The sequence below is a fragment of the Melospiza georgiana genome, chromosome 5, assembly GCF_028018845.1.
Source record: "Melospiza georgiana isolate bMelGeo1 chromosome 5, bMelGeo1.pri, whole genome shotgun sequence".
NCBI lineage: Eukaryota > Metazoa > Chordata > Aves > Passeriformes > Passerellidae > Melospiza > Melospiza georgiana.
The window spans coordinates 4,488,020-4,507,775 of record NC_080434.1 but is presented as its reverse complement, the minus strand read 5'-3'; the positions used below and the strand labels follow the sequence as shown (position 1 = coordinate 4,507,775).

At 38.3% G+C, this 19,756-nt stretch overlaps 1 protein-coding gene across 20 annotated transcripts in view; it reads left to right on the top strand.

The window, feature by feature from the left end:
• The window catches only part of TENM3 (teneurin transmembrane protein 3), a 1,287,001-nt gene that overhangs the window by 1,216,719 nt on the left and 50,526 nt on the right, over positions 1 to 19,756 (top strand). For all 20 annotated transcript variants that reach the window (XM_058025024.1, XM_058025026.1, XM_058025021.1 and 17 more), the window contains 5 exons: positions 3,043 to 3,069; positions 5,586 to 5,732; positions 13,202 to 13,418; positions 14,460 to 14,579; positions 14,979 to 15,240. In XM_058025024.1, coding sequence (XP_057881007.1) covers positions 3,043 to 3,069; positions 5,586 to 5,732; positions 13,202 to 13,418; positions 14,460 to 14,579; positions 14,979 to 15,240 — 773 coding nt within the window. The remainder of the gene's footprint in view (positions 1 to 3,042; positions 3,070 to 5,585; positions 5,733 to 13,201; positions 13,419 to 14,459; positions 14,580 to 14,978; positions 15,241 to 19,756) is intronic.

Genomic DNA, 19,756 nt, shown 5'->3' with positions numbered 1-19,756 from the left:
CACAGGGCATGTTACAGTCTAGTGTACAGATTACAAAGATTATGATGGGTGAAGATATCTGATGGAGAGGAATGATTTAAACTAACAGAGATGTAAATTCACTGTACACCATTTAGAAGCATGTCACCATTTGTGCCAAATGACAGAATAATCAGAATAAAGCAGTGCTATAAGGACCAATTAAGGAACATCAAATCAATGGGTATGTGACTCATGCTGATTTAAACGGGAGCTGATTGGAATAAATAGATTTAATATGTACTTTTATTCTTAGGCTGTTCTGTCATAACTGGAGGAAGCAGTATATGAGTAAGGAAGACACTGGCTTACATCTCTGATAGGAAATTAATGGGAGACATTAAATAATTTTTTTTTAAAGTCAGGATTCTGACCAGTTAAGAAATATGCTGTCTTAAGTGTGAATTTGCCTGACTGTTACTGTTTCTTAGTAAAATCATTTATCTGCCACATATTTATATAAAGACCCACACAGATTAATGGCATCATTTCTGTTTTATTTTGTATGCATTTTGAATGCCACTTAGATCTTCTTGGGCTTTGAGTAGCCTAGAAAATGTACAAATCTTGTCTTCATTTTTGTTTTTCTTTTTTCCACTTGGAATTATGTGAAGTCCTTCTACTTCTGGAGATAATAGCAAGATGTAAATGGCACAGTCTTAAACTCTGCAAGAAAACTCTTGTAGGTATATTGTCTGGTCTGTAATTAGACTTTTTAATTTTATATAACCTTTATGTGCCAGATGTGGAAATATCTTGCAAGGAGCGCCTGCTGAGATGCTCCATACTACTGAAGTGCTCCAAATCCCACCTAGAATTCTCTATGCAGAGGGGGGAAAAGTACTTTTGTACTTTGTACTTTGTATTTCCACACAGGTTCATTCCTCTTTCAGTTGCAGTGCTGTGAAGATAAGGAAGACAGCATGGCTAGTTAAACTTCACTGCAAAGTTATACAGTTTTTGTCATTCATTTTCTGCTTTGTGGTTTTTCTATAATGCTGCATATTAACCAAAACACTTTCTAACATTGTCCTTAATGTCAGCTGACCATGAGTAAAAGGATGCTGGAAGGTAGAACTTGTTTTCTGAGAATTACAGTTTTGTGGTTTGGAGCTGGCTTCTTATAAGACTGCTGGATAAAAAAGAAAATCTGAAAAGAACATTTTCCTAATCTCCCTTGGGGTTGTGTGGGGGGGGTTGGTTTGGGGTTTTTGTTGTTGTTTTGTTTTTGTTTGTTTGTTTGTTTGGTGTTTTTTAATGAAGATTGGATTCTGAAAATAAATAATGTGGGGGACTTGGGATTACAGGGACTGTTTTCAGTTGCCTAGGAGGTTTTTGTAGTGTTCTGTTACCTATCCTTACACTTGAAGAGGCATTTAATGTTTTACTGGTGGATAGATGAATTCCCCAGACAGACTTGATTGCTTTCATTTTATGAAATAGAGCTTGATTATTCCTCCACACATACTAAACCATGTTTTAAGCTGTGTAGAAGCAAGGGGAATTATACTGGATGAGTAAGAGAAGAATTTGATCCACCCTGAAATGTAGCTGTATCATATTTCGTTTTGTTTGTGATTAATGTGAAAAGCTACCTAGTTTGTTGCTGCTGCTCTAAATGTTCTGTAATTGATGTTTTCATCTTAATTTGTCTGGCATTAATCTCACTGTTGTAGGGGAAAAGCAGAAAAAAGCTGAGTAGTGGACACCTGACACTTTCTTCAAGAAAAAGGAACTAGAAAATTTTCTCCTCTTAGTTGTAGCAGTGCCTCCTGATATATATCCCTCCCTCCTTGGAGTCCAGAGCAGCTTTTTTCTCTTCATCCAAACTGCAGGAAAGGCCTTTGTTACCCACCCAAAGGGATCCTAGCAATGACAGAGAACTGGCCAGACAGGGGCCATCATCCATCAGGGATTTAGGAAAGTCAAGTTTTACAGGAGAGAGGCTGGGGGGGCTGTGTTGAGAGACCTTGTCCCCAGCAAAAGCTGAGGATGGAGCCCAACATCCCTGGCTCAGCTTGGCTGTTCCCACTGCCCTGGTCTGCAGTCTCCCCTCTCCTTGGGCATGGCTGGCTGGCTTTGGTAGCCTGCAGTGGACCTGGTGGCTTTGCTGTGTGACATTAACCCCTTTCACACACTGCAGTGGATGTCTGTTTCCTGGAAGGAAGGAGGGAATATGTTACCCATCTGTGCTATGTCTCATGTATTAAAAGTAGGCCCTGCTGCTTGAAATCCTTCTTATGCTCTGTATGTCATTCATCCATCTGCCTCCTCAAATCTTTTCTGAAATCTTAAGTGTCATAACTTACAAAAAGAAGTCTTGCTATTCTTGTATATACCGTGTTATTTATTTTTATACATCTAAAGCCTGTTTAATTTTCACCTGCTTTTCAAAATGAAATGGATCATCACACTACTAACCTCACTATGCCCTCTTCCACCCCTTATTTACAATTCAGCTTGTTTTACGTACTTGGTTTGTGTGCTTAGAAGAATAACTGTGACTGAATTGAAGCAGAAGAAAAAAAAAACCTCCTAAGAATCCTGTTAATCCATTGAGAAATAAGATAGTGTGTTGGTTATGCTGTCAGAGTTATGAGTGACCTGCAAATCAAAAATCTTCTGTGTGGTTGGGGTTTTAAAGCTCATATGCTAAGGAGTTGCTCTTGTGTTGTGTTGAAAATCGAATTTTTAAGGTAGTTTTGATTATATTTTTGTTATATAAAAAAAAATCAAAGCATGGCAAGACAAGTCAGAAGAAAATGTAGTCTCAGAAATGTAGCTTCCCTTTTGCTTCTGCAGGCCTACTTTCTAAAACAGCTTCATTGATTCATGACGATGCTTGCTGAAAAGAGAATTTCTTGCATTTTTAAAAGCCTTGAAATACATTTTCATTTTGTAATGTAAGACCTCTCATGTCAGGTGCACCTGCTTGATTTGCATGTGAATTCTGAACAATTCTTGTTTCATGTGACACTTCTGAAATGTCTGTCTGTTTTTTTTTTTTTCTTTTTAATTCTCAAGCTCACTATTTGGATAAGATAGTGAAAGGTACTGTATATTTGCTCTTTGACATGCCTTTATCTACTACTTTATCTCTATCTTGGTTTTTTGGTTTTTTTTTAATATTAATATATAGTTAAAAACATAGTAGTCTGGGCAAAAGAATCTTCTCTTACATACATTCCATGGATTATATATATAACTCATATGGCTTTCAACTCATCTCAAAATTTTGCTTTTGTTGTATGGTAACACTTTATCAGTAATTATACATTTATGAACAAACTGTATACATGTATTAGACTTAATCTGAACCAATAACTGAAGATAGTATTCATTTGCTGTTTGTACCTTTTTTTTTTTGTTAGTTTTGTCATTGAACCTCTGCCTACAAAACCCTAAATATCAAGGAAACAAAGCCAAGTGATACTTTTGTCACAGAACAAGTGTCATTAGTTCTAAAGAACAGATCAAATATAGAGATGTGTGTGTTTATATACTGATATATCAACAGATTTCCTGAGACTTTTAAGCTTTTGATTATCTGAATGTAGAAAATCTACAGGAAATTACGACTTGTATCTTGTATGAATCTAGAAAAATCTTTTTTAGTCTATGCAACATTTTCAATTAAGAGGTTCAAGGATGCAAAAACCTAACATGAAACAGCAAAGATTCTTTTATCTTCAGTTACGGTAAAAAATTGATTTAGAAAAATGTTTAAAATATTCCTACCCCTCTTTCCCTGAGTATCTTCCCCTATTCCTTGTGTTTTTTCATTAGAATATGGCAATATTGATGGCAATATCCAGGCTTTCACACAATAAGTCTTGAGTGTACCCAGTTGACTCCTAAATTGCTTTGTCAGTATTGCAATTATATATGTAAGTCTTTTGTAAGTCAAATAGAAGAAATGCTATGAAGAAACAGATCTCAGTACATTAACAAATACTATTAGCAGCTGCAGTCAGAAGGAATAAAAGTAGCAAGACTAATTTCAGCCTGGCATGATGGCACAACATCCATAACTATAGCATACCCATCCTTCCTCACAAGAGGTTTTCCTGATTCTCTGCCTTCTAAGAGTGATTTGACAAGAGTTAAGCACCCTTTATAACTTTTTTCTGTATCTTTGTAATTTGGAGCTACAAGGTTGAAAGGAGTCAGTAAATTCAAAATTCTTTAGAAGAAAAAAGCAACTTGCTTCTGAAAAACCACTCTTAAGCTTAAACAAAATAGATCAGTAGGTTAGTTGACAGAGATAGGTGTTCTAAAAAGTGAAGAATTGTTTACCCAGTTACTTAGGGTTTTTGGATGCAAGTTTACGGAGAATTGTTGTTTCCAGAAATATCTGATTTGTAGCTGCTTCTCATAAGAGAGTTAGTGCCATATCTGTACTTGCTTCTGTCAGTGTCTTATCACAGTCATAGATAAGGAGCACTGAAATCTACATATTTATAGCGTTGTCATTCTCATACAGGTCATGTTGGCTGCATGCCAGATTTCATCACTAGGAAGTGACAGATACTGTTTTTTTTAATGCAATGTTAGACTGAAAACAATTATCGATTTTGGATATATTAAATTATGTTAATTGTTTCCCAAATTTTCCCTCCTTGGCCATAAAAGCAGACAAGATAGGATATAAAGGTAACAGCACAAAAGCCTTAGGGAGATTGTCACAAAAAATCACTCTCTGCTATCTGTCTTGAAGCACGTCACTACCGTGTTTTTGTTCAGTCTATCAATGTTTATTGTGGTCCTTATGGTATTTCATTTTGTCCGTCCTAAGTAATCAAATACGCACAGCTATTACATTGAGTTGGAAATCCTGTTGGTCCTGTCCCATCCGTATGCAGCCTGAATCCTAATGTTTGTTAGAATAGATGCTAAGCTGCTTCACTATTCCTGGGCTTTGCTTATTCTGTGAAAAGGAATGTATTTTTGGCATAAAGTATAGTCATTAAAACTGGCCTATACTTTGTGCAATTATTTAACAGACTGTAATTTCACATGAATACACGGCAACTCTGAGACCAGATAAAGTTAACCTTCTCTTTTATTACTTGCCTAAATCATACCCATTTTCCTGCTTAAGAATTTGGAGGGATTTGTTCATAGTAACAGGGAGATTAATCATTGGTGCCAGTAATTAATCAATACTGCATAGAGCAAATAATGATCTATTCTATGAGCACAGAAAAATGTATCATTTTACACAGCTGTGTTTGCGCTATGCACTCATCTCTTTTTACTTTGAAAAAACAAAAATTAAAAAACCAAACTTAATTTTGTCTGGCCTGCAGGTATTTAGAGGATTGGTGCATTTATTTCCTGCCTGTACAGGTAAGTGGTGTCTCAAGCGTCAGGCCAATCAAAGATGCCACTTTGTTAAGAATTATGTTCCCCAGGTAATGTTGCTGTTCTGCTCCATGTGCAATTACAGTATTTGTGCTGTTCTTAAGGCCTGTTCCCAGTAAGTGTCCCTTGTTTGTATTTTCTTTTCTTTTTCTATTGTTGCAATATTTAAATCACTTGTGCTTTTTCTTTGTCTGTTTCAACAGAGGGCTGCCCTGGTTTGTGCAACAGCAATGGGAGATGCACACTGGACCAGAATGGCTGGCATTGTGTCTGCCAGCCAGGATGGAGGGGAGCAGGCTGTGATGTAGCCATGGAAACTCTCTGCACTGACAGTAAGGACAATGAAGGAGGTAAGAGACACCAAGTGGATCTTTAGCTCTGGGGAGAACATGTTGAGGAACAGGGATTTTTTTAGTCAGGTGAATAAATGCTGCCATGAAAACCATACATGCATTTGACTCGCTCTTGTGTCTGTAAGGATATGCCATGGTCTTCAGTGCTTCTTTATGGCATATCAGCAAGGCCTAACGAGCTGTGTGTGACAGATCAGATGTGTACTTAGGGAAAAATAGGTGTCACCTTTGTTTCCCTGCAGTGGTCTTTTATACTGGAAAAAAACATAGTTTCAACTCAGTGAACTGTTGGAGAGGGGAAAAAAAGGAAGGAGTTCAGAATTTCAGTGACCTCACAAGGAAATTATCCCAAGAGAATAGTTCAAACTGGGGGTTCACTTTGAACTATGATGCAATTGCTGGAAAGAATTGGTTACCCAGCCTACAGAGATCTTACCTCTCTATAGCTTTTGAATGTTCATATAACTGACAGGATGCTCCCAGAAATCTTTCTTCCTTTTTTTCTTTTTGGCTTACTTTTCCATAGTCTGTCATTCAGGTGACAGGTAACAATCTGCAGCGAGATGCAGGCAGGATTGCTAGCCTAAGGAATCAATCTGTGATTATTGTTGTAGTCTAGGGAAGCTGGAGGGGTTGTGACTTAGCATGATTCCAGAATCACGTAAAAAAACCCACAAAAACAAGATTTAATGTGAATGCACTCCGATATTAGATTAGCATAATGCTTTTATTATTTGTCTTTCTTCCCCTTCTCTCATCAATTCTTTTTGCTTAACACCTTCAGATTCAGAGAAGAGATAAAAACTCCATTAGGGCTTCTGGATGATGATAAAGTCATCTGGGACTTTGTCTTTCTGTTTTCGACTCTGTATGTCTCTGCAATTGCTGATTGACTCTTTGCTCTCCTGTCCCTACTGCAGCTGGGATCTTACACATCACTAACTATAAATAACAGCAGCATTTACTTCCTGAGGAAAATAAGTAACACGGTTAAAACTGTGCTGCTGTTTATTACAGTGCACATCATTTGGCTTGTCATCCTTCTCCATTATGTATTACATATTTTGAGGCAGTTTTCCATACTTAGGGGCCTAAACAGTCTGACCCAGGTTCCAGCAGAAATGTGCTTGTTTGGGAAATTAAGTTCAGGTGGGCCAAGGACTTAACAAGATAAGGAAAAACGAGAAACCTGCAAACTTGAAGCGAGGAGGAGAAGAAACTCGGTGGAAGTATAAACAACCTGGAGAAAACAAGAGATTATGTAGGGGGAGAAAAAGGGAAAATACATTAAAAGTCCAATAGTAGACTAAAACAGATTCAGTAAATGTTAAAGATCATATAAGGATGTGACACAGGGCAGCAAGAGCCAGGAGCGGGTAATGGAGCGGTAGGAGGAAGAAGAACAAGGTGAACAGGAATGCCTGTAAATGGAGCAAGAAAAAAGAAGTTCCTCCTTCAGACTGAAAACAATAATAGCTTTTTGGGGGAAAAAGGAACAAGGAATTGGAGCAGAACAATCTAACAGGATGAGTTAAAGACAGAAGAATGATTTTGAGGAAAAAATAGCTAATGCTGATAGTTTGTTGCCTTTTTCTCTCTCTCATTTCCTTTATTCATATTGCCTTTATGGACATCATTATGCAGTTATGCATGAGGAAGGGGGTTTCCACGCTCTTGTTTTGCTGTGGTTGGCCTGTATAATGCTATTTGTCAATGGCATTTATCTTAATTTATATGCTTCAATACAGTGTGTATTCACTTCAGTCTTTAACTGTGGCTGAGAAGAAGGGTTAAAATTTAAAAAATCAAATTAAAAATTGAAGTATCCCTAACAAAACTGGGGAAAGAAAGTCTCCTTTGTAAGCTACCTGGAAAGAGAAGAAGTATTACTTCCCTTTCCTGCAATCAACCCACTAATCTCCCAGCAAGCCATTAAAATTTCAGACAGCTACAGGGAATGGCACAAGTATTCTTCTGCTGTATTTGTTTATCATGGGAGATTAGGTTATCTGAGCCCTTGTGCTGAATTTATAGTGTGGCTGCGGGTAGTGTGATCTACATCTCACTAGGCTCAGTGGTTACATAATTAAAGTTATCTCAGTTGTTGTCTGTTTGATATGCTGTGGTTAGTGTTAATGCTTTATCCTACACTGGGTAGAATATATTTCATATATTAATATCAGCACAGTTCATTTATAAAAGTGTCTGCTGTTCCTTTGATTCTTTGCTCTTTCTGGGACTGATTATTCAAATTCTGTGAACATGAGCATCCTAAGGATCCCAGTGGGAATATTCTCCATAGGACATCCTAATGGCATCAAGGCATACCTGAGTATTTTCCCTTCTAGATATTATTAACGTGTGATGGGATGATTATTGCTTATCTTCCTTTTAATACAGGTTTTTCAGAGTCTTGGAAATAATTTCTGTTCTCATTAAGGCTCACTCTTATTTTCCCCTGTGTTTGACTGGATTTTTCTTTACATTTTAGCATCCCACAAGGAAAGTGTGCATCAAGCAGATCTTAGCCTGAATTAAACTCCTAATGACTTTGTGAGGAGGGGGAAGTCAGAGCTGTCTGTGGGTGGAATACGCCTGTCTTCTTGGGGAAAAAAGGTGGCACTATTATACTTGAACAAAGTGGGCCATGCTTTGCTATCACTGTAGAAAGAATAAGAAACAGGAAGAGTGGCTGTTTATTCTTTAGTTTAGATGGGTCCTTATTGAAGAGACTCCTTAGTTAAGTTTGCTTTTTATTAGCTCCTATCCAATTATTTAGAGTAGTTACAGGTTTCCACAAGCAAGATTTAAGGGAACGTTAATATTCTTTCTTTGCTGAAATTAAAATAAATACTGTAATAAAGCAAAGCATACTTAGCACTATTGTATTTTTTAAATCACTTGCATAGTCTAGGACAGCCTGTTTCTGGAAATGTCACAGGATAGTACAAATTCAGCCTAAAGGTTGTCTAAACCAGGGCCTCCTCTCCGATAGTGGCTAATAGCTGTTGCTTAGCAAAACATTGTGATAGGGTCGATGTGAACTTGCATTTTCCTTTGTATGCTAACAGGCTGCAAATTAAAGTGAGGAATTACTGCCAAAGAACGTTTTCAATATCAGAAGAGTTGCTAAGTGCAAAGAAAACCCAAGCTAAGGAAATCTCAGGAAGTATCTGCTTGAACTAGGAGTGATACTGTGGCATGCTCAGATTCTCTGGCTTGTGCTCTGACACTTCCCATTATTCTTCAGCTTTTTGATTGCATCTGTGGTAGCTGGTGAATGCTGGGTTCATATATCATGGGACTTATCCACAGTGCCTCCAAGATTTCTTTCTGGAATGAGAACTCACTTGGAGCCCCACAATTCATATTTGAATTGTGCAAAGCTGAATTCCAGTGCTTGCACACTGTTCTGGAATAAATCAAGGGCTGTTTGTACTTTTCTGGCTTTTCTGACCATCTGTTCCTACAAGCAGTCATTTTGATGTCTATGATTGAGTCCATTCAATATAGCTTGTTGCCAAACTGAGGTATGTAAGGATGACTGAGATTTGGTTATACAGTTTTCTTTCCTTTCCTGTCTCTTGCCTTGGTTTGGCAGTCACCAAAACTGTCCTGGTGGAATGGCCAGCATCATAATTCCAAAACTATATTCTTCCTATGTAGGCACTGAATTTCACTCTATGGAGATTTTTGTTGCCTAAATATTTAATCAACTATAATCAACAACAACCAAGAATAGGATTTATGTAGGTCCTTGACTACCATCTCCCCTTGACACTGGCAGATCTTTTGCCCAGGACTTACTTTGTCCCTCTACTTTTCTTCCTTCCAGCAGTTTTATTCCATTCAAAAGCAAGCAGTCCCACTGATACATCTTATTTTTCAGACACACATTGTGGGGATCCTCTGTCTTGATTCCTCTCATTTAATCACATAAAGAGAGCGTGGAGAAGAGAAAGGTTGGGTTGAAAGTGACCTTAAAGATCATCTAGTTCCAATCCCCCCTGCCATGGACAGGAACACCTTCCACTACACCACATTGCTCAAAACACCATCCAACCTGGTGTTAAATACTCCCAGGGATGGTGAGTCCACAGCTTCTCTGGGCAACCTGTTCCCAGAGTGCCTCACCTCCCTCACAGTAAACAATTTCTTCCTTGTATCTAAAGCCATTCCTCCTTGTCCCATCGCCATCTGCCCTTGCCAAAGGTCCCTCTCCAGCTCTTGCAGGCCCCTTCTGGTACCTGGGGGATGCTACAAGGTCTCCTTGGAGCTTTCTCCTCTTTAGGCTGAACAGCCCCGAGTCATTCAGCCTGTCATCATAGGAAAGGTGCTCCAGCCCCCAGTGATCTTCCTGGCCTCCTCTGGACTCACTGTAACAGCTCCTTGTCCTTCTTACACTGGCTGCCCCACAGCTGGATTCAGAACTCCAGGTGGGGTCTCACGAGAGCAGAGTTTTGATAGTTTTATCAGTCTGTCTAAATAAACGATTTTATCACCAGTCCATGCTCCACTGCAATTCAGTGCATTTTACAACAAAAGGAGAAGTAACACTAGTCAAGATTTTTACATTAGCAAGACATCAGCTTTTGAGGAAGAAAACGATAAAGTAGTCATTACATCTTCCATACACAGAACCACTTACATCTAGAACGGGAAAATATAAATAGCCTTATGAGACTGATAATGACTGTCCAGCTGCCTGTAGGAGTTTCTATTTTCTTTATAATTTCACTGTCATATTTGAGTGATATAACTGACAAGGCACTGTTGAACTAAGTCCCATATTTTTCAGGCTAAACAAAATTCATCAATAATTTTGCAGAGCCATTTCAGAAAGGAAATTTTACTGTACTTCACACAGTGCAATAGAGCACTTGACTTAGTGGTACTAGATAGCTCTAGCCACATAAGTACAGAGAAAGAATGAAAAATGTTTTCTCAAGTTATAAGGAGTCAGATTCATAACCATCCGTCACTCGCCTGAGCAAGTTACTGATAAACTCCACAGGAAAATAACAAACAGCATATCCCTGTATCTTGGCTGGTGAAAATGAGATTCTTTCTCTGATTGATGTTAGTGGAGAGGCTTGTAAAAATGCATTTCCAGCTGATTAGTTCAGAAGGTGTCAATCTCATGCAGTTTTATGACCTGCAGACTATACTCCAGATGTACATTTGCTTTTTATAAACTAACAAAGACGAATGGACCAGTTATTGCATGGGGGACCATTCAGATAAATAAAACCCCAAAAATATTCTTTTAACCATCAGTACCCCCAGCTTTGACACTGATCCAGGCTTCTGGAGTAAAAACCAATGAGGGACGCCAGTACTTCAGCTAGGAAAAGGTTTCATATTTTACAAGAATGATACTAGAAAATCACAAGAGTCGCAGCCTATTTGAGCTTGGAAAGGCCTGTAGAAACCATCCAGTCCCACCCCCTGCTCAGGGCTGGATTAGCTAGAGCAGGTTGTTCAGGTATGTACCCAGTTGGGTTTTGAATATCTCTAAGGATGAAGGCTTCACAGCTTCCCTGAGCAACTTGTTGCAGTATCCAGCCACCTTCACAATAAAAAGCATTTTTCTGGTCTTCAGTCTCTGTCCATTGCCTTTTCCCTCTTGCTGGGCACCACTGGAAGGATCCTTTTTTACACCCTCCCATCAGGTATCTGTATGCATTGATGAGAACCCTCCCAAGTTTTCTCTTCTCCAGGCTCTGCAGTCTCAACTCTCTCAGCCTTTCCTTGTAGGAGAGATGTGTCAAGCCCTGAACAGTTTTCATGGCCCTTCACTGAGCTTTCTCTAGGATGTCCATGTCTCTTGTACCAGAAAGCCCAGCCTGCACACAGAGCTGTGTGCTTCTAAAGCAGCCCAGGATGGTGTTGGCACCCTCCTTGCTGTAAGGGCGTGTTGCTGGCTCATGTTAATTTTGTGTCCATCAGGACTTCCAAGGTCTTCTCCACAAAGCTCTGTTACGGTGCAGGAGGTTGTTCCTCTCCAGATGCAGGACTTTGCACTTCTCATTGTGGAAACTTCATGTGGTTCCTGGCAGCCCATTTTTCCAGCCTGTGTGTCTAGCTGAATGGCAGTGTGACCCTCTGGCATATCCTCATCACAGGAAAAATCAATGTTCTTTCTTGTTTTTTAAAAATGTTCAAACTTTGATACACTTAATGATACTTTTTGCAGCCCTTTTATTTTCCCTGAACTGATTTCAAAGTCAGGCAAGTTAAATAAGAATTTTAGATGTGCAAAAGAACAGAAATCCCACTCCTTTACTATTTTGCCAGTCCTCTAACTGATCCACGTAGCACAGCAATACTTAGAAGAATACCTTTAGAAGATCTCTGTTTACTTACAGTCTTTCAACATATGATTGAACAAAAATGGATGCTATTTTTCCCTTCAGAAAGAAGTTTTACTCTAAAGGCAGATTCTTTTGTAAGACAAGCAGTCATGGGTTTCTTTCGAGTGCTGCATTGGTATATTTTTCAGTTCAGTGCAGCAAGCAAGCTCCCTTTCTAATCTAAATGGAATAATAAAATGTTTGAGCTATTTCAGTCTTGCTGTTCTTTTGGGGAAACAATTATCAGCTCTGCGATACCAGATTACATTCATCTAGAAATTTTCTGTAGCTGACATTTCCAGGCTCATTTTCCTTATGACTTTACTTACAGCAAATTAGTAGTTATCAATTTGATCTTGATTTTAATCTTTGATCAAATTAGATTTCCAGGGATGTGACAGATCTAATGTTCCACATATGGGAATATTTCAGCACATAACCATAAAAGCACCCATGTGTTTAAATCTTATTTATACTGGCCAGCATTTCCCATCCGTTTATTCAGAATAGAATCTAAATGTTAAATACAGATTTTGTTTTCTCATACATTTTCATGTTAAAAATTTGTGTGGAAATTGCCTTGCTCCTAGCAACAAAATCTTTCTGCCAAGGTATAAAGGAATCCACCTTGATACATGTTGTAAAATATTTAAAGCTACTTGCAGCATAGATATTACTAAAAAACTTGAGGAAAACAGCAGAGTGGGAGTTACTTGTTTCTTTTCTCTAGCAAGTCAAATAACCTCACATAAAAGCTAATTAGACCCACTTAAAATGTTTAATATTTATAAGTTAACAGTGTATGCCGAGCCTGAGTGCCTTCATTTTCTGGTTTGTTCAGCATGTTTTTAGAAAAGTATTGAATACATAGGTTTGTTTTTACATGATACTGAGTACTCCGAGTATATTCAGCTTGCATGGATTTTCATGGGAGTTTAAGAACTCAGTGGAAACAAACTCTCTTTCTTTAATTGAAAATGAATTCATTAAAATCTTAATTATGAGTATTCTTTCATGCTACATAATTTTTTTCATCTCCCTGCTGGCTGGCTCATTCCAATGCACAGGGGCAGGAGGAAGAGTTTGTTCATTTGTGTGACTTTCTGCCAACAGATGGGCTAGTTGACTGTATGGATCCTGACTGCTGTTTGCAGAGTTCTTGCCAAAACCAGCCTTATTGTCGTGGCCTGCCTGATCCCCAGGATATCATCAGCCAAAGCCAGCAGTCTCCATCTCAGCAAGCTGCCAAAGCCTTCTATGACCGCATCAGCTTCCTCATCGGAGCCGACAGCACCCACGTCATACCTGGGGAGAGCCCTTTCAACAAGAGGTGAGCCTGACTCTCCTGTACTCATGAGCACAGACTGGAGAGTGGGGCTCATGTGAGGAGATCTGCTATGACTGCGAATTTCTGATGTGGATTTTGAGCAAAGAGCTTTTCGCTTAATATATCAAATTGCTTGTTTTGTCTCATTTCCTGCAAAATTCAATTTACCAGTGCCACTAGGTTACAGAAGGTACTTGCCATGCTTAGTATCTGTATTCTAACAGGGCACTTCATTAATGATTAAATAAATCTTTATTTAACCAGTTGATTTGGGCTAGCACAGTTGGAAATATATCAAAGCAATGAAAACACTTCAGAAGGAAAAGCAAAGCTGCACTTTTTAAACTGAGCTCACTAAATAATATAAATTATGAATTAATGTAATAGAACTGTTAAGTGCACGACAGTATAATTGCATAAACTATTTGACTGGTGCTCTATGAAGTAGTAATGACCTGAAAATAAGCCAGTAACAGGAAGCAGGTGTCTGGGATCTCACTGAGTGAAAGAAGATGATTTACACTAGAACTACTGCGTTTGCAGTAATTTAACAGCATTAATGTGTTTGGGCACAGCAGTTGATTAAAAGTTGTTGCACCAATGTTCCTTATTGCTCTTTTAAATTTTGTATTTCATAGTCCCTGCAGTTTTACAGATTGCTTTGATACTAATTGAAAAGTACATTTTTCTTTAAAAGTCTGCCAGAAATATGACTTATAGTGGGAACATATAGAGTTTCTAAGCTCTTAAAATTCTTCAGTTAATTTCAGCTCTTAGTAACACAGTACAGACAAAATAAACCAAAGTAAAATCAACAATACTGAAACAAAATTATCTGCAGATTCTAAGGCATTTGTTTATATAGTGTAAATTATGTGAACTTGTAAAAGGGTTAGAATCTGAGGAATGTTTTCTAAATGATAGTTGATAGCATGGGGGGGAGGTGCATGAGGGTGGATGTGTGTGTTCACTCACTAGCTTTTATTCATGCAAAAAGAACAAAACCCCCCAAACTTGGAATTTGATCCTGCATCTTTTTCATAGTCTTGCATCTGTCATAAGAGGCCAAGTATTAACTGCTGACGGAACACCACTCATTGGAGTCAATGTTTCCTTCCTACACTATCCAGACTACGGATATACAATCACTCGCCAGGATGGAATGTAAGTTCCTTTTGAAGCACTTAAAAGTCATAAAGACAGCAAAGGTGTTACTGAAGAGCTGCTTGTAAAACTGAGATAATAAAATAACGGGGAAAAAAGACATTAGGAAACTGATTGACTAAAATTGTACTTTGCACATTGTTAAAATGTAAAACGTGCTGATTATTATATATTTTAGAAGTAGAAGGACTTGCTTAATTTAAACGCAGCGTCCCAAATTCTCTGTTCTCTCTGTGCAGTATAATGTAATATAATTTAATTGATTTCTCCATTGTTCCCAGTAGAGCCATTCTGCATTCAGAGCAGTACAATGGAATGAAGAATCAATCAGTAGAATAGAGGCTGTGGATGGCTTTGGGAATTTGCTGACTAGCTGGCCCTCTTGGGGTTTTTCCCTAGGTTTGACTTGGTAGCGAATGGTGGTGCCTCTCTGACACTGGTGTTTGAGCGATCCCCGTTCCTGACACAGTATCACACAGTATGGATTCCCTGGAATGTGTTTTATGTCATGGACACCCTTGTCATGAAGAAGGAAGAGAATGACATTCCCAGTTGTGACCTAAGCGGATTTGTAAGGCCAAACCCTGTTATCGTGTCATCGCCTTTATCCACTTTCTTTAGAATTTCTCCTGAAGATAGTCCCATCATCCCAGAGACACAGGTAAGGTGTGCTTCAAATAAACACAATCTTATGCCAGGCTAGTGTTCAGCAACCAGAATGAAAACCATGCACTGCTGTGGAAAAATAAGTACTTCTGAGTAAGTGCTAGGAATATGCAACATATGATTATTTTCAGACCAATTTATTTATTTATTCTGTCTGATGATTTTTAAAATTTCATCTGAAAATGGAAAGTAAGAAAGCTGTGTGTACATTAGAACATTTGTTTCCATCACTTAATTTACAGAATGTGTTTAGCGTTCAAGTACTGGCCCATAATTAGGGTACACTATGGTACATTGGGCTTTTAGGATTACCCTCTTGCTAGAAGTCACCTCAGAGACTCAAAACAAAAGGTGTTTTCCCACTGTGTCCCAAAGACACACACAGTTTGAATTATCTGTTTAGTCCTAATAAATAGCATGACACACAGGTTTTCATAAAGTAAAAGAACTCTCTGCAACACTGAGGACAAGCCAGTGAGCTTGTGGTCTAATCACCTTCTTCAGAACCTGTAATACTGAAAGTAAGACTTGATATCCAAACCTTGATTTAAATCAGAAAAACTACAGATGAAATGGGAGGTTTTGAAAATTTTTTCAGGATAGTTGTATTAGATTCCTCCATCTCAAATAATAATCACTATACAATGAATAGTTTCTTGGCTCTTAAAGCATTTCAGTTGCATTTTAAGAAGTAATATATGTCTTAGTGTTGATTTTCAAACTTTTCCTAGTGAAACAGTCCTCCTTCTGCCTCCCTCTTTGCCTCTCTCTCTTTCTCTTGCCCCTACTTCCCCAATGTCATAATTACATACAGCACTCTTTTTTGCATTCACTAAGAAATGTCCTTGCCTCTTCAAGAGAAACACAGAAAATGTATTCAAATGTTTTCACGCAGTGCTCTTAAGAAAAGAGCTAAATCATTAAGCAATTCATGGTAGGAGCAAGTTTAAAGGAAAGATGTAAGAAAATTACAACTAAACACTCGTACAAATCTAGACTGTGCTAGGAAATTGTTGCTTTTATCCTCACTATCATTTCTGTGCCTTTGATAGCTGCAAGTCAATTAAAAGAAAGTATTTTCAAAACAGAGTCCACTGAAAAACAGCTCTGATTTGCTTGTTTTGATTTACTTGTTTTGGCAATAGATGATAGATTCAGTTCCTGAAATTATGGAAAATGGCTTAGCTAGACATAAATCAAGAAAAAAGTTATGATAGAAGAATGTCAGAAAATGCACATTTTAAAAAAACCCTTGTAGTGTCTAGGTAAACAAGTTATTCCTTGAGCAATGGGACTAATGAGGTCTGGGTTCCTACTAATTCCCACCCACTGCTGTAATTCCATCTGTCTGTCACATCCAGTCCTTCCCCACAGGCTGCATTCAGCCTTTTCTTCTTTCTCATGGGAGTCCCAAATTGACTGCTTCCTCCCTACTGGAGCCCTTTTTTTTTTTACAAGCATAAAGGAACATAATTATCTTTAGAGATTTCTACTGTTACTTAAATTGTGGTTGAAATTGTCTACCAGGTTCAAAATTTGTGAGGTGGGAGGTCTGATAGGCAGGACTGTTGGGTCAAGTTGTCTCCCTAGGAAACCAGCTGGAAGGAAAGATATTCTCGATGGATCCTAAGCCGTTGGTGCTGCTGGGTGATTTATGATGAGGGAAAATGTTATGTATGCAAAAATCCAATTCAATACTATGTAAGAAAACATTAGGCAGTGCTTTCTTCTCTATTCTTTGCTTATCCCACACATAATTTTCTCCTTCAGCAAGTGGGAGCCGCACAACTGTGACTGGCGTGTACCCCTTCGGGTCAGGTTCCCCTCAGAAGTGCATAATGCTCAACAATCTGTTGCCCAAAAAAAATACTCCACTCATAAAAGATGGGCAGAACCAGATACTATTCAAAACTGTATGTTCAGCTCCAGAGGAACTGCTGCTGATCTTTTCATATAAAAAGGGGCAATGGCAGTTTAAAGTGTGTGGGCCTGGAGGAAAGCACAGAGAAATAAGATGTTCCCCATGTTCTTGAAGTCATTGTTTAGCCACCCTGTTCGTGTGCTGTGACAGCACTCACCCTCACGTACTGCAGGAGAAAATGATGAGCTGCTGTAATCATCATCCCTTCAAGTGCTTCATCATCCCTTGGAGATAATGTTTCCAAGAGTGTACTTAGTGGCTTATGAATCTCAAATTGATCAGAGGGGGAATTAAAGTCTGTGCCAAAGGAGCAGTATGAAAGAAAACTGGAAAAAAAAAGAAAGGGCGAGCAAGGGGAAAGAACAAACACAGTGGGTAAAGAGGTGATCACAGACCCAACAGATCATTACTCAAGAGGGCTGATAATAACATGTTAACTAAATTTGAACTGCTCAGGCATGATTTTATCTACTATTAATTGCAAGTTACCATGCTTTGCCTAGACTTAAGTAGCTGAGATTAATCGGTGTGGAATGAGGCAATAAACTGCATACAGATGAGGGAGTTCAGGTTAAGCTGGAGCTGCTTTTATGTATTAGGTCATATTGTTACTCTCTTTTTCCTAATAATTTCCTGAAATGTCTGTTTTCCATATATTGCCATGTGGTCTGGCAGAAGCCCGTGTGACTCACAGTGAGCACTTCTGAAACTGAGTATTTGAGGGTTTCCCCTCTCCTAAACCTCCATTATCTGCTGTTATATGTGCTTGCAAGATGCCTTCTGCAGGTCCTGAGCCTCTTGTTTCCATCACTTCATGTGTATGAGAGAATGAAAACTGGATGTTTTCCTTCAAATTATGTATTCAAGGTTCTTCTCCTCAGACTCTTTCTCACTACTGGCAGTAATGGGGCAGAAGTTGGCAAAATTTATTTACCCAGAGGAATTCAGGATAAAACACGAGCTTCAATGACTTAATAAAAATAATTACTGGTAGTTTCAGAGTGGCTAAGTTTTCAGCAAAAGAATTAACCTATTTTAACATTTAAACTAACAACATAATAGGATATCTAAAAATATTAGTATTCTATGGATACTGCACCCTAGTTTCACTTACCTAAAATCTTCAGAATTTCAAGTTCATACTTCAAATTTGAGAAAAAAAAATTGAGATTATTTACCGAACCAAATATCTCCATTTATACATTTCCTTCTTTTCCAGCACATTTTATGGTTTTCTTCTCTTTTGCTTTCTGTTTGAGACTTTGTACATACCTTTTTCTTTATTCTGTTAGAGACACAATTTTATATTTCTATATGTATGTGGCTTTTTCCTACCCCTCTTCTCTATGGTACCTAAACCATGTATTAAGTCTAGAAAAAACAAGTATTTTTACTGTTTTTATTTTTCCTTGTTTTAACTGGTAATTTAAGAGCCTCGATTGTAAGGAAAGGGGTTTTTTTTAAAGGAAAACAGTTTTCTGTCTTGAAATGAGCAGTTTCAGCTTCTACTTAAAGTATAATTTTGGTACTCCCTAATCTCAGCCTTTATGTAATAGCAGCAGTTGCTAGTATCTAAAAATGCCATCTTTACCCCTCTGAAACCTAGATCATGTTACATTTTAATGCAGCAGCTCAGCTGTTATTTCTCAGCAAACAACCTTTTTTTGACACTAGGACTAAAGTTTGCACTCACTTATGAAATTTGTCCTCAAATCCTCTTTTGAAATTGTTCAATTTGCCAAAAAAAAAAAAATCACAGCAACACAGCAGGCATTTCTCCCCCTAACAGAATTACTTATTCAGTGCTCTGAATACCATCAGAGCATGTCAGCTGAATCATATCGTATTTTGGAGCAGGAAAGCATTCTAGAGCCTGGACAGCTTTAGTCCTGCTGGCCATGAGTGGCCATGAGAGATGAGGAGCCTTGCACAATTTATGTGACCAGCTCGAACTCTGAGGACAGCAAACGCTGTGAAAATCGAGGTGACCCTTATCTCAGTCCCCTAAGTTAAATATTTCACTGCTGTCCTTAGGAGTGGCTTGATCATGCACAAGTAAAATGTCAGCCATTAGAATTTGGTGGTTGGGCAATAAGTCAGTCCCCTTAGGGTATCAGCCTTTCTGGAGGCAGTTTATGCTCAGTGTGGAGAAGGTGAAGCACAGACAGCTTGGTTGTGTTGGTGATTCCTGACGTGACTTTTATTCCCGGTGACTTTCCCGATTGCTTTACAATTGATGTGTTGTCATGGCTCCCATAGGAGCTCTCTGCTGTGCCTGATGATTTACCTTTCTGGATGAACATGAAACTGTTTAAGAGTCTTTGTAATGCTTGATTCTGGGAGATAGATTGAGTTGCATAACCTTACCTATAGATTTCTAAACTTCTCAAGAAAATAAGTTACTACAGGGGATATTTTATGGAAAAAAGGAAGTTATAAGTCAGATTTCCAGCAGGCATTTGTGGCTTCTGCAGAAACTAATAATAGGGGTTTAGGTTTTCTTTTAAACCTCGCTGAGAACTGCATGAGTGTCCTAGTTTCTAATTTGATAGTAATCCAAATACACAGTGGAATTTCTTGAAAATTGAAA